This window comes from Coloeus monedula (genome assembly GCF_965178545.1).
Source record: "Coloeus monedula genome assembly, chromosome: 23".
Taxonomy (NCBI): Eukaryota; Metazoa; Chordata; class Aves; order Passeriformes; family Corvidae; genus Coloeus; species Coloeus monedula.
Window position 1 is genome coordinate 3954156 of NC_138803.1, and position 13051 is coordinate 3967206.

The 13051-nt window shown below is 51.0% G+C and overlaps 1 protein-coding gene across 3 annotated transcripts in view; it reads right to left on the minus strand.

Moving 5' to 3' along the window:
• The window catches only part of ANKS1A (ankyrin repeat and sterile alpha motif domain containing 1A), a gene marked incomplete at its 5' end in the record, with an annotated part of 78485 nt that overhangs the window by 21571 nt on the left and 43863 nt on the right, over positions 1-13051 (minus strand). For all 3 annotated transcript variants that reach the window (XM_082296266.1, XM_082296265.1, XM_082296264.1), the window contains 2 exons: positions 919-1025; positions 5361-5427. In XM_082296266.1, the coding sequence (XP_082152392.1) occupies positions 919-1025; positions 5361-5427 (174 nt within the window). The remainder of the gene's footprint in view (positions 1-918; positions 1026-5360; positions 5428-13051) is intronic.

The following is a 13051-nucleotide window of genomic DNA, read 5'->3' on the forward strand; positions in this document are numbered from 1 at the left end:
CTGCCTTCACGTAGCCCAGCAGATGCTGCTCAGGTGTGCGCTTCCTCGAGCCTCCATCCATGACCTTTCCCAGCTTCCTGTCTCTCTCCAGCTGTCCCCTGTATCCTCCCCACCATCACTGGTCACTGTGTGTTCCAAACCCCCTCACCCAGCTCACACCCTCCTGGTGTCACCTCTCTGCACTGTCCCCAGCACCAGAGATGTCCCCGCTCCCGTTCCAAGGCAGGATGCTGCATTAGCCAAAATGATTTTTCCAAAGGTTTACAACTATTTTTTATTATTTACCAAACTTGGAGCCCACATTCAAAGGCATTTCTTTAAGCCATGCAGGGAGAACCCCTCCTGCAGCACCAAGATTTTGTCTTTGCAGTTGATCATTCCACACGAATTCTCAGAATTTTACACCGTGCAGCTTTAAGTTTCTAGACACTGGTTATCAAACCCCTCAACGCTGAGCATTACCATGTCGTCATCATTAGGTTTCAGAGCCAACAGTGTCAATGCAATTAGGTACAGCTCATTAACATACTGCCTGCATGCTCTGAGCAAGTACAGTTCCAACAAGAGGTCTGCTGCCTCCTTCACAGCTCAGAGCACAGACTGCTCAAGGGTTCCGTCAAAACACCAGCGAATTTCAGTTCCCATTTCTGGAGTACATTGGACAGTAAAGATTTAGGGAGCAGATGAAATACAATTTTCTATCAAAATCATAGTGAAAAAACCAGTAACACCCGAATTAAATGCAAAGACCCAACACAACCTTCATCTGTTCCTTCTGTCCAACCATCTACACCCCCCAAGACCATCGTGCAGGGCAGCAGAACTTGGCTCTGCCCGGCGCCCACATGGGGCATCGGTAACACAGGAAGCTTTGGCCAACCCATTCCTCAGAGCCTGGGGTCCCTGGAGGGCACTCACCAGGAAGCGGACATCGTCGAAGCCGTTCAGGAGCAGCTTGCTCTCGTACTGCTGCAGGCCGATGGACTCCAGCCACTCCCCGACGCTCTGCTCCAGCATCCGCGAACCTGACGAGAGAGGAATCGGCAGCCGCTTGAACAGGGAGAAACCGTTCAGGCGGTAGCAGCGGCACTCTGAGGAGGACAGATGGCATTGCCACATCATAGTCATTACCATAAAGAAACTCAAAAAATTATGCTCAGAGTACAACAAATCAGCGGGCAGACAATTCCTCTTGTGTGCACAGAGCATGGACAACAAGCTCGCAGTGCCTCCACGGGCTCCAGGTGCAAATCTGTACCGCAGTTCACACTCAGAAAAGAAACTCCTCGCCCGGGAAAAGGTTCAGAGGTGCTGCTGGGGCGCTGATTTCACAGGCACTGCTGTCAGGGCTCACGGGTTCCTCACTAGGCGAGCACATGAAGCCCAACCCCACGGGGATGCGGATCCACTCCTTGGCTCAGCGGAAGGGGGCGGGAGGAGAGCAGCAAACTTCCACCCAAGGCATTCCCAGGCAGTCGCAGGTGTGAGGGAAGGGAGTGGAGCTGTGCCAGTCCTCTCATCCGCGCACCTCTGGACACAGCCCCAGCTCAGCAGGGAGCACGGAGCAGCCTGAGAGAAAACAGCTTCATGCAGCCGAGCCAGCTCGGACACGGCGGACGCTCGGGAAAGCAGCAGGAGTCCAGGCAGAGCAGCTGTCCGCGGGAAGACACGCAAGACAAAGGAAGCACAGACTGCAGCAGTGGAGAGGAAAGGCTCGTGCTCTTCCTCCCCAGCAGTCCCGAGAGAGGCAAACCATGGCAGGGGCTTCGTCTCGCCGTTACCGTGTTACGTGGACCCCAAGCACGTCCAGCAGCCCTGGCTCTGTCATTCTACCAGCGATCCAGTCACTTGGCATTCCAGCACACTGCCCGGACCTCTTGGCATTCCAGCACGCTGGCCCCAGAGAGCCCAGCCCCACCACTGCACCGTGTGACAGCAGAGCCAGGACGGTTCTCACCCAACACTGCTGGTCCTGCCAGGTGTTGGGCACACACCTGGATTTGCCCTTCCTTCATTTTCTCCGGCCGAGCGCAGCCACCGCATTGAGCCCCTCGCTCTGACAGGGAGCAGCTCTGCAGGAAGGAGGCATTTCAGTTCCCTGCTTCCAAGCCACGGCAAAAGGAAAAAAGCAAATGCAAGCACACCCTCTCCTCTTCCTGCAGCAGCTCAAGTCCGAGCCATGCCCTGGCACCTCCCCTCAGCCTCTGATAAAGGAGATTCCTCCCAACACCTACAGGAGCCCTGGCAGATGAGGTCTCCTTTCCCTCACCCCTGGGATGAGCCCAGTGACTTGTTACTCTTCTCTAGTAAAGCTCTAGACCTTAAGTATGACCAGAAAAAAGTTCAGAGATCTCCTTTACATCAGGGCATTTGTTATGCAAGACAGTCAGATTTTCAGGCTCCCTGGCACGTCTGTTTCCAGCACGGATGCAAAGAAAAGGATGATCAGGAGACCCCCGTTTGCTTCCTTTGAACCTTTGGGTCAGCTGAAGCAGTTTGGTACCTTCCAGCCATCCCTCCCCACTGTGCTGCAATGGCTGCACACACAGAGCTCACGGTGTCACCTGCAGATTCCAGGGGTAATTCCTGCTGTCTGGTCCAGGGGGTTGCTCCTGTGCCGGTATTTGGGAGCGCCAGCCGGTCCTTCCAGCGCACGCGGCAACGCCGAGATCACAAAAGGCTTCTGCCTCCCTCCCCTGAGCCAGCCCGTGCTCCGGGGCAGCAGCTAAGCCTGGACTGTGTGCCAGGAGCCCCCACTCGCCAGCTCTCCATCCTCCTCTCCATCCTTTCCCCTGCGCTCTGCCGGCGGCTGCGGCGGCGGCTTTGTCTGAGCCGGCGAGCCCCACGCTCCACGCTGTCCCTCCCTTCTCCTCATCCTCTCCCCCCTCCCAGCGCTCCCACCCGCCAGGAGGGGGGCAGCGGCTCCGTAACTCTCCAGCGGAAATCACCGACTCCTCAATATTTACTCGATGATGGACAACATGGCTTGGGGGTTTTAAAAAATGATGTCACAGGTCTGCTCCGACAGATCCAAGTGATTTGTGGCTGGCTCAGAATTAATTTATCGAGAGAGGTGAGGAAGTGCCTGCTGCCTACCACAGCATTCCTGGGAGCTGTTGGGGTATTGGCAGGGGGAGTGAAACCACAGCAGCTCCTTCTCCTGAGCTCCTGAATTTAATTTTTAAAAAGGCTGAACTCTGTTCAGCCTTGCATGCACGTGTAAACGCATTTCTGCGTTTAGAAGGGAAACCTACAGTGATACCAAGTGTAGGTTTTCTGTTTACAAAACCCTTTCAAGTCTTGACAAAATGGAGAAAGGGAAGTATTTGGAGGGAGGGAATGGAGGGGTTTCCTTTAAAAAGAGAAGAACAGATGCCCAAAACATCCCAGGCTGAGAACGAAGATGCCCCAAATACATCTGATATTTGTGTGTTACAAGGATGATACAAGAACAGAAGAATTACAGTACTTGTGCCCCCTGGCAAGATCCTGATCACAACTTCTGACTGAAACAAACTCCTGTTTCTCAGCTCCATCCTTCCACATTCTGGGAATCCTGCCTTTGAGAGGCCTGCATCTGGCACAGGGGGAACCAGTGGGCAGAGCTGGAATGATGAGGGCATTCCCAAGGCTGCGTGGACAGAAGGACAGCACGGTGCCTCCTGCAAGGCTCTTCTCAAGTCCCACAGCATGGAGAGGAAGGGGCTGCCAGGGTTCAAGAGGGGCTTTCAGATGTTACTGTTTCAGTAATGATCTTTAGTGTGAACTTTGCACCCATCTGGAGGATGAAATCAGTGCATGGGCTGTGCTGGACCAACATCACCTCAGCTGCTCGTGGACATTTGGTGCAGAGACACACGAACATCTGTTCCAAGACCAAACTCCCTTAAGAAAAAGGGCAGGTGGAGTTTGGTATCCCTAAAATGATGGTGTTCCTTGACTGCCCAAGCTCTAAGATGCCCTTACCAGTCCTTACCTGCTTCTTTCCCCAGACACGAGGCAGTTGTACACAGTAACTGCTCATACAACCAGCTCCAAACACATTTATCCCTACAGGAACTGCCAACAAGGCATTTCACCTTTCCAGACCCCCAGCTAGTCAGAAGCCCCAACATCCTCAAACCTCATGCATTTTTAAGGATGAGAGAGCATTTGGGGAGCTCCCTGCACAGTCACCATGACCTGAAGCACAACAACAGCCCCACAAAGGCCTGTGGAGGAAAAGCCAAATGTGTGGGAGCTCCCAGCGAGGGGCTGGCAGAGCTCTGCCTGCTCCAGGGGAAGGAGGGACAAACAGGGAACATGCCCAGCAGACAATCTGCACACAAGGGATCCCAAACCGAGCGTGACAGAGCACAGCCTGCGGGAAAACACCCGGCTCCAGGACACAGCAGCTCCTGTGCCCACCTGCTCCGGGGTGTCCATCTTGCTGAACGCTCCCTGCACAGCTGCAGGTCTGCAGGAGCACTGGCTCCTCCTCTCCCCTCCATGTCAGACCTTTCCCTGGCGCTATCGATCCATCACAGGCTGGCCCGGCGCAACGAGGGCTGTCAGAGCAGGGTGCCTGAGCACAAACCCACACAGAGCTTCAACTCCTCTGCAAAGCCACCTGACCCTGGAATGCAGAGCCTGAATCAGGGTAAACTCCCACTGGGAACAGTAGGTTCCTCCTCACCTAAGCAAAAACCTGAGTGACAAATGGAGATGAGGTGAGCTCTGTCACAGCCCGTGCGAGCTGCGTGTGCAGATCTGCATTAGCATCTCATCAGGAGGAGCTGCTGCCCACCCGGAGTCAGAGCTATTCTGCTGCAGCAGTCTGGAGGTGAAGGATTTAAAAGGACAGAATCCCTCGTGGTGGCAGCTCTCCAGCAAGCTTGAGTTCTGCTTTTGCTCACGATTCAAAGGCAGAGAAGGGAACTCACGTTTTAAGTGCCCTCCAAGAGCCTTGTTCAGTGGGTATCGATACCTGCAGGTGCATTCAGGAATGCCCAGGATCACCCTCCCCAAGGCACCTGGCAGATTAACGACATCCAAAGGGCACAGCCACCACGGCACCCACACTGACCCACCACTGGCACCATCCAGCCCTGCTCAGCACAGCTGCTGCCCTCACGGAAAGAGCCGGGAGGAAAATCCTGCAGCTGCATTCTGTAAAATTAAAGGAATCTTCCCAAGGAGCGTAGAGTTAAAACTGCTGGCATCAGCATCGAGCATCATGTGGGAACCCAGGTCTGCTCCTCCTGTGCCAGAGCATTCCTCTCCGTGCCAAAGCAGGTTACAGAGATCCATACACAGGAGCCAGCACCTTGTTTGTGTGCAGAGCACAGCCAGGACAGACAGACACATGCTAAGTACACTACCTGAGATCCTGTGCTGCTCCTGGGAAAAGTCAATGCCTTCACCGATGGAACTCATGATCTTTTCAATCTGGAAATAAAAAAAAAAGCACGTGTTGCATTATTCATAAAGCCTCAGGAAAAGGCAAAGGCAGCCCAGGATTTCACCTCCCACGTGACAGCTGAAGAAATCCAGGAAGGGATGTTAAGGTATCTCTGAACCAGAAGAGGTACCCTGAACACCTTGCCTGGGTACGTCTTTGTTGGGATGGATGGCTCAGAAGGGATATGCAGAGACTGAGGCTCTGCAGAGCCTTCCCTTCCACAACTTGCCAGTGCCTGGAAATAAAAAGCTTCAACAAAACCATCCCTCTGGAGCACAGCCTGGGGGTAAGGAAGGAGCCCCAAACTCCCCAGCTCACCCTGTATGAGCACACAGCCCCCTACACCAGCAGTGAAGGTGCAGGAATGCTGTCACCAACTCCTTCCCAGCAAGCAGACTGGGAGCTCGGCTTCCCCACTTTCTGTTTTGTTGGGCATTTTTGTTTTGGCTTGATTTATTTTTTAGACCACCGCATTTCCCAATCCTATGCATGGAGCTGTGCTCCCACCGGAGCAGGTGCTTCCAAAGGGTTTGAAAACACGTCATTTGGGATAGCTGCATCACGGGGCAAATGCCTGAAGGACCCGGGAGAGGGAGCAGGAGACAGCTCCATCTCTGACAGAAGCCATTCACAGTCTACAGCTCCAGGCAAACCTCAGGCAATGAGGAAGAAAAGGTACAAACTCTGCTGGAAGGGGTCTGTTTGAGCCCACTTAAGAGCTACATAGAAATGGCTGCATTTGCCACACACACAAAAGAATAAATTAATGCAAGTTGCAAGTTCCAGTGAACCTTCAGGAGAAGGTTCTCCTTAAATGAGAAGAGAAACTTTTCAAGCAATTCTTGAGCAGAATCTGTAAATCAAGGTTTCCAGTGCAGTGGTGCAGAGAGAGAATTGACAGCCGTTTTTAAGGTTAGTTTGTAAGAGGAAAGACCTGACAAACTGGTCAGTTCAGACCCTTCAGTACTCTCAGCACTGAACTCCACTGTTTCCCAAAGAGCAACACCACACTTGAGAGGCTCAGGGCTGGTTGCTTACTCCAGTCTTCAGTCTATAACTGAGCAGAAATTAAAAAGAGAAGGGAAAAAAAAAAAAAAAAAAAGGGCCTCCAGTGAGATTCCCAAACAGAAATCTCCCAAGCAAACAGCCCTGCAAGGCACTTCTGAGTGGTTGCTGCTGAATGCAAAGTGACTGGCCACAGAGTGGGGGAATAAACCTCAACTCTTACTCAACTTTTTTTCTCCTGGTCATTTAAGGACATCTTTGGGGACGGAGTCCAAGTTTCCCTGGACTTCACCCCTGGCTGCCTCTGCCCTGCCTGGCTCCCAGTGTGATGCTCTGCTTGGTGCAGCTACATGAATCCCCAGCCACCCACTGGTGTGAGGGGCTCCTGGGGATGCTGCAAGGGGCTGGATCTGACTGCCATGCACACTTGGGGCAGCTTGGAGCTGAGCTCCACCAGAGAGGGGTTTTGGTGAAACAAAAAAAGCTCTTACAAGGCTCCTGCCAAGGCAGATCTCCAGGAAGCCCCTCCTGCCTGCAAGGAGCAGAGGGCACTGCACTTGCAGTGTTCAATCTCACCAGGGACATGGCACTTGTGTGAGCTGTAAGGTGCAGGTCCTCTGCCCCTGGAAAACCATGAAGATGAGCACCTCTACTGGGCTTGAAATATGGTTAATGCCTATTACTGGGAGATTTGAAAATCAGCCTGGGGAAACAATCAGAATCCAAACACATACAGCAGAAGAGGGAAGTATGATCTACAAAGAAACTCCAGTTATGGGGGGTTTGGATTCACTGGACACATGGGTACTGTCCTAAGGCAAAAGCATTCCTTGCTCCTCGGCCCCTGGACAGAGCCAGAACTTGAAAATTACCTTTGCTGGAACTGCTGGGAGACACCTGAGCCCTGCTGGATTCATTCCAACATGAACCACCAAAGCAGATGGTTTTGACCCCCAAAGCAGCAAATGCTCTCCAGCAAAACCTTTGAATTTCACAGTGCCCTCAAGTACCATCAGGACATTACGGCCATGCAGGACTGGAGGGAAATACAGGGATGGTGCAGAACCAGCCCCATGCCCAGGTAACACCAAGAGCTCTGGCACTGGCTGTTCTACTCCCTTCCATGGGCAGGCACTGAGCCCGAGCTGCAGAGGATTTCTGGGACACTGCAACAACCCTGAGTGACTGCTGCATAATTTGGGTCTTAAGGTCAATTCAGTTCAAGCTCCAGAAGTTTAAGGACATTAAACTTCACAGATTGGTGTCCATCAGCTTCAGGACAAGGAACATCTCTGAGCTGGAGCCGCTCTTGTACCTTGTCTGGGAATCTCTAGCTGGATTCAAATTGCAGATTAACTCTGAAGCCAAGTTCCTTTGTTTCCATCGTGCTGCCCTCTCCTAATTTGAGAGAGACTTGATGTTGTCCAGGCTCTGCCCCCAGCACAGCCAGCTCTGCAGTCCCAACATCGCTGTGAGGACTTGCAGGTGCCTCTGCAGTACTGAAACACCCACGGCCTTTTCCTCAAAAGCAGAGAATTGCCTTGTGCTATATAAAACTGAATGGAAATTAAACAATCACGTGGCAGAGGATTACCTTTCACAGCCCTCCTTTGCCAAGTGTCGGTCACGGTTACGCATGGTCCCAGCTATTGCCATTAATGCAGAGGGAAATCCTGCCCTGCCCTCGGCTCTCCATGGAAAGCAAACACCTCAGACTCACACACTGCCTCAAACATGGGTTTATGGCTGACCAGCTTGATTTAACTGTTAGGAGGCTGCGAAGAGAAGAATGAGAAGGACAAACCTGGAGAGGGAACCAATGCTTTAGAGCATCCCTGTCCTCTGCAGCCTTTCCTCAGCTGCACTTCTGCATGAAGATGGGGCTGAAGATAAGATACCTTGAAAATAGCCAACACTACAGTTTTTTAGGCTGTTCTTTCCCACTGGTTAATTATTAAAATACAAAAATACCATGTTTAAATATAGCACTGCAGCTCAGACTTAGTTGTAGCCTGAACACTCAGTTCCGATTTGTTTTGGCTTAACCTGTATTTTTCCACTGAAGCACCCAAGTGCCCATCTCTGGTTGTGCTGTGGGGTCAGTCTGGGGTGGGGATTTTATGGTTTATTTGTTTTACACCCACAGAAATAAAACCACAAAATGCTTCCGCCTCCTAAATTAATGCAACCATATCTGTTATCCCTAATGCAGAGGGGCAGCTGGCTCCGTGCTGCGACAGTGAGGGTGAGCCAATGAGCCCTCAAACCCCACCAGGGAAGGAGAAACGCCTGCACAGCTGAAGTACTCTGGGAGAAGGAAAGGCTGCAAGGATGGGAGAGTGTCCCTCATTAACCCCATAGCAGGAATGGGACTGGAAGGAGTTGTGGAGCAGTTACCAGGATTGGAGCTCTTAGATCTATTTTCACATTTGCCTACATTTGGTGAAGGATACAAATGCCCTGAAAAAAGGAGCTGGGTGCGGCTGAGAGTCCCGCCGGGGCGAGCTCTTCCAGGCAGGCAGGCGGCCACAGGAACATAGCAACTGGCCAGTGACTCCAAAACAGAACCTGACTCAAAACAAACTATCCCGAGCAGAGTTCTGCTAGCAGAGGAAGAAGCATTTGTTTGCAGAAGGCCAAGCCAGCCTGGTGGCATGCCAAGATCTGTCCTGCTGCAGGGCAGGAGACATTTCCACACCAGAGTCCTGCACAGTGGCTCCCCACCTTGCAGTGCTCACGGCAGGAGCAGCCAATAGCCTCGTACATGGATGCAGGATGTTTCCTTTTCTCTGATCCCAGCCTGCAGGAGCAGCAGGGACCCAGAGGTGGACAGGTCCCACACCGGTGTAGAGGGCAGTGAGGTCCCCACCCTGAGGGCACACAGGGCCCTGCACAGGCTCTGCTCCACAGCCAGCCCTGTTCCACCCCCTGCCCTGCTGGATGTCAAGCCATGGTGCCCATACTGATCTCTCCAGCTTTTCTTCCCCAAAGCCTCTGCTAATGTTTGAAGCCAACAAATCCATTGAGAGAGACTGAGTGCCATTAAACAGCCCCGGTGCTTTTGTCCCCAGAATAAAGAGCTTCACACAACATGGGCTGTGCACCTACACCCAGGGAAGGAGCCTCGTTTGAAGAGTATCAGACTGACCATCACTCTGCCAGGGTGACACTCACCCAGTCTTGGAGGCATCTCAATGCTCCTGGAGCTTTCTGAAACGGGCTTCATAAAACCTCACCTTACAGTCACCATCAATGCAAATGCAAAGTTTGTTCTCAGTCTCTGCACGCAGCATCAGAGGCTGCCAAGGACACAGCAAGGTCACCCTGAGAGAACTAAAAATCGTAGAATCCTCCAACAGTTTGGGTTGGAAGAGACCTTAAAGCTCGTCCAGTGCCACCCCCTGCCACGGCAGGGACACCTTCCACTGTCCCAGCTTGCTCCAAGCCCTGTCCAACCTGGCCTTGGACACTTCCAGGAATGGGGCAGCCACAGCTTCCCTGGGCAGCCTGTGCCAGGGTCTCCCCACCTTGTGTGGCATCGATGTCCTCTGCTTCCTCTGTGGCCCCTTCCCAAACTGGCAGCTTAAAAATCACCAGTGATTCTTGAGCACCAGGAAGAGGACCTGCAGTGCACCTGCACAGGCCTCAGACTCTGAGCAGTGAAGTTACTCAAATAAAGGACTGTAATTAAATAAAACCACACAGAAGCAAGTGCATGCTATCTGCCATATGGAGGGCATTAGTGCACTATAATGACACCCTGCAGCAGGAGCATAATTAAGAATATAGCAGGATTCCCATTATAAATCCTTATTACCAAGGGTTCATAACCTATTGTACAAACCCGCCCAGGGCTCAGGCTCAGCAGACAAGAGCAGCTCCAGCAGCAGATTTCAGTCTCGAAAGCTACTTACAAAGTTGGGTGGAAAGGTTATCGGTCTTAAATTTGTGCAATTCCAGGAGAGCGTCAGGAGTTAAGACTTCATTATTTCTAAGCTTTAACAGCTGGGGGATGGGACAGATTTGGTTTCAAATTATAAAAAAAACAACCCCCAAACAAGCTGCTTCTACAGTTTCAAACCCCTTTGAGCATAACAAACCCCCCGGTGATGATGTGACCAGCTCCTGAGCACAACAAACCCCTCAGCGATGATGTGAGCAGCCCCATCACAGCCCAGCAGGTCAGCTCTAAACTCCAGGGGAGAACTATGGGCATGTAGTTCGAGGTTGAAGGGTGATGCTGGGGCAGCACAGAATCACTGACACTTCCATTCTGCACCAATACCACAGCACACCTCACATTGCTGACTGATACTGCAGCCCTGAAGGAGGAAGGGAAGCTGCTCAGACTCAGCTGGGATATATCCTGGAGCAGAAGGATGGCAGGATTGCAGCATCCACCAGCATGTCTGAAAGGGATGGAGCAAGAGTGGGATCTGGGATGATACCTGCTGACTCCTTAATACAAATACAGACCTGAATAATTTGGATCTGGGCCATGAATCTCATTTCTAGGTTGATGACAGCCCATAAACCACTTCTGGTTCAGTTTATGATGCCTCAGCTTATGTTCTCCCATTGCCATCCCATGGAGCACACGGCTCGTATTTCATCGCTCAATATATTCCGTGTCTCCAAACGTTGTAGCAGCCTGTATGAACTCAGCATAACAAACACCAGAGGCCTGGAAAACATAATGCTCCATTTATTAATTCAAAGCTAAACTGCACCAGCCAGTTGTTCACGGCACATTTGAGCACTCGAATCCAGAGTTCCCGTGCTCCATCCTCCCCCAGCAGCCTTCCACACAGCATAGAGACTTGCTGAATTTATTTCAAATCATTCCGCAACTGTTCGCCAGTGATAAAGGCAAACACATTTTCTGGCTTAATATGGTCTCTGAGAAATTCATTTGGATGGGGACCAGGGCCTGTTGCTTCACGCCACTCTCCAGGCTGTGTTTTTGTACAAATCCCAAAGTTACAAATCTAAACACGCACCAAAAGGAACTTATGGTATAAACTTGAATTTCACAACAGTGTGTGATGGATCTGCAGTATCACAGCCCTCCAAATATCAATGTTGTTTTGACAAACAGTAAAATCCAATAAAGAGAATGGCCAAATGCAGCAACACGTTCCACAGTACAGAAACAACTGGACAGTGGCTACTCTGAGTCACAATAAAAAAGGCAAACCCCCAGAAAACATTGAATCAATTCACTGTCTTTCCATACTCCTGCATCCTTAACACAAACCCCAAAGCAACATAAGGCTCTCAAGCAAGGCTGGCTCCAGCCTGTGGGACAGAGCAGTGAAGCTGCTCCAGACTGGAGAGAGAGATTTAAAGACTTTTTTAAAAATAAAAGCTTCAGAAGTGCTGGAAGATGCGACGTAAAGCGGAAGAGAACATAATGAAGGACTGGATTTAGTAAGGACACTGCGGCCGGACATTTCTGTTCCCGAAAAACAAAAATGTCCCCAAAACGCCAATGATCACAAGGCTGTTACATAACCAAAACATCCGTCAAGAGCACGAATCATTCACACAAGAATCAAAAGCTTCTGATTCACAAATACGGAGTTCACACACTTGAGAAGCTACACAGAGGTGGATGGAGCTGCTGTACTGGCAAATATCATCCCTGCTGTGTCCAAGCCTTGCTGTTAAACACTGGAACAAAGCATGCCTGGTCTTTACATTTGCCTTTCAGCACACTGGTTTTCCTGTAAAACCAGTAAACTGTCTTACATTGGCTTGGATTGGCTTAGTTCCACATTGGCTCATAATTCCAACAGGCTGGGCCTTTGCAGCAGATTGAAAAATGGTGGAAACACAAAAGCTTTCACTTCAAAAAGTTCATCAGGCTGGGGGAAATCTCACCACTGGGGGCAAAGAGAAGAGATTGGACATGAGGGATGATGTAAGAATTCCTGACCTTAGCACAGGAAAAACAAGAGGAAACATTGGGATCTGGAGACAATAGAATAATCAGCCCAGTAATTAAGCTGATTAAGACCCTGATGGCCATGCTGGTTTAGCAGAAATCTAGACCAAAAATACTGACCCCACCACTGCTTCTGCCCTAGACTAAAATGAATTACAAACCATTTCAGGCAAAAGGGAAACTGGAATGCTGAGGGCGAGGGTCAGCTTGGGGCAGGGGACACTCGGGGACAAATCAAGCCACCCTGCCTGTCCCACCAGCCAAACCCAGGGCAAGCTGAGATTTAAACACCTGAACCAGGGGAATAAATGAAACATTTTGGGAGGCAGAGGCTGATGCCTGAGCTTTTACACCATGCAATTTCACAAGGCACAAAACCAGCAGCTGTCCCTGAGTAACAAGGGGAATATTTGCATTTTCTTTCAACAGTGCTGGCTGGCAGCTCTGAATTTCAACTCCTGGGTGTTTTAAGGCAGTGGCAGGTTTTGCATCAAGAGCTTTCCTGAAAGTTTCACATTTCGATGCAAATGTTGTTAATGCTCCACTGTAAGCCTGTAATTAAGGCACTGATTCCACCGGGTACTGCAGCACCCAACAGTCCAGACAAGGTTTAAAGGCACCCACAGCAGCCACAACCTCCATCAAGTTGCTCCCCAGCT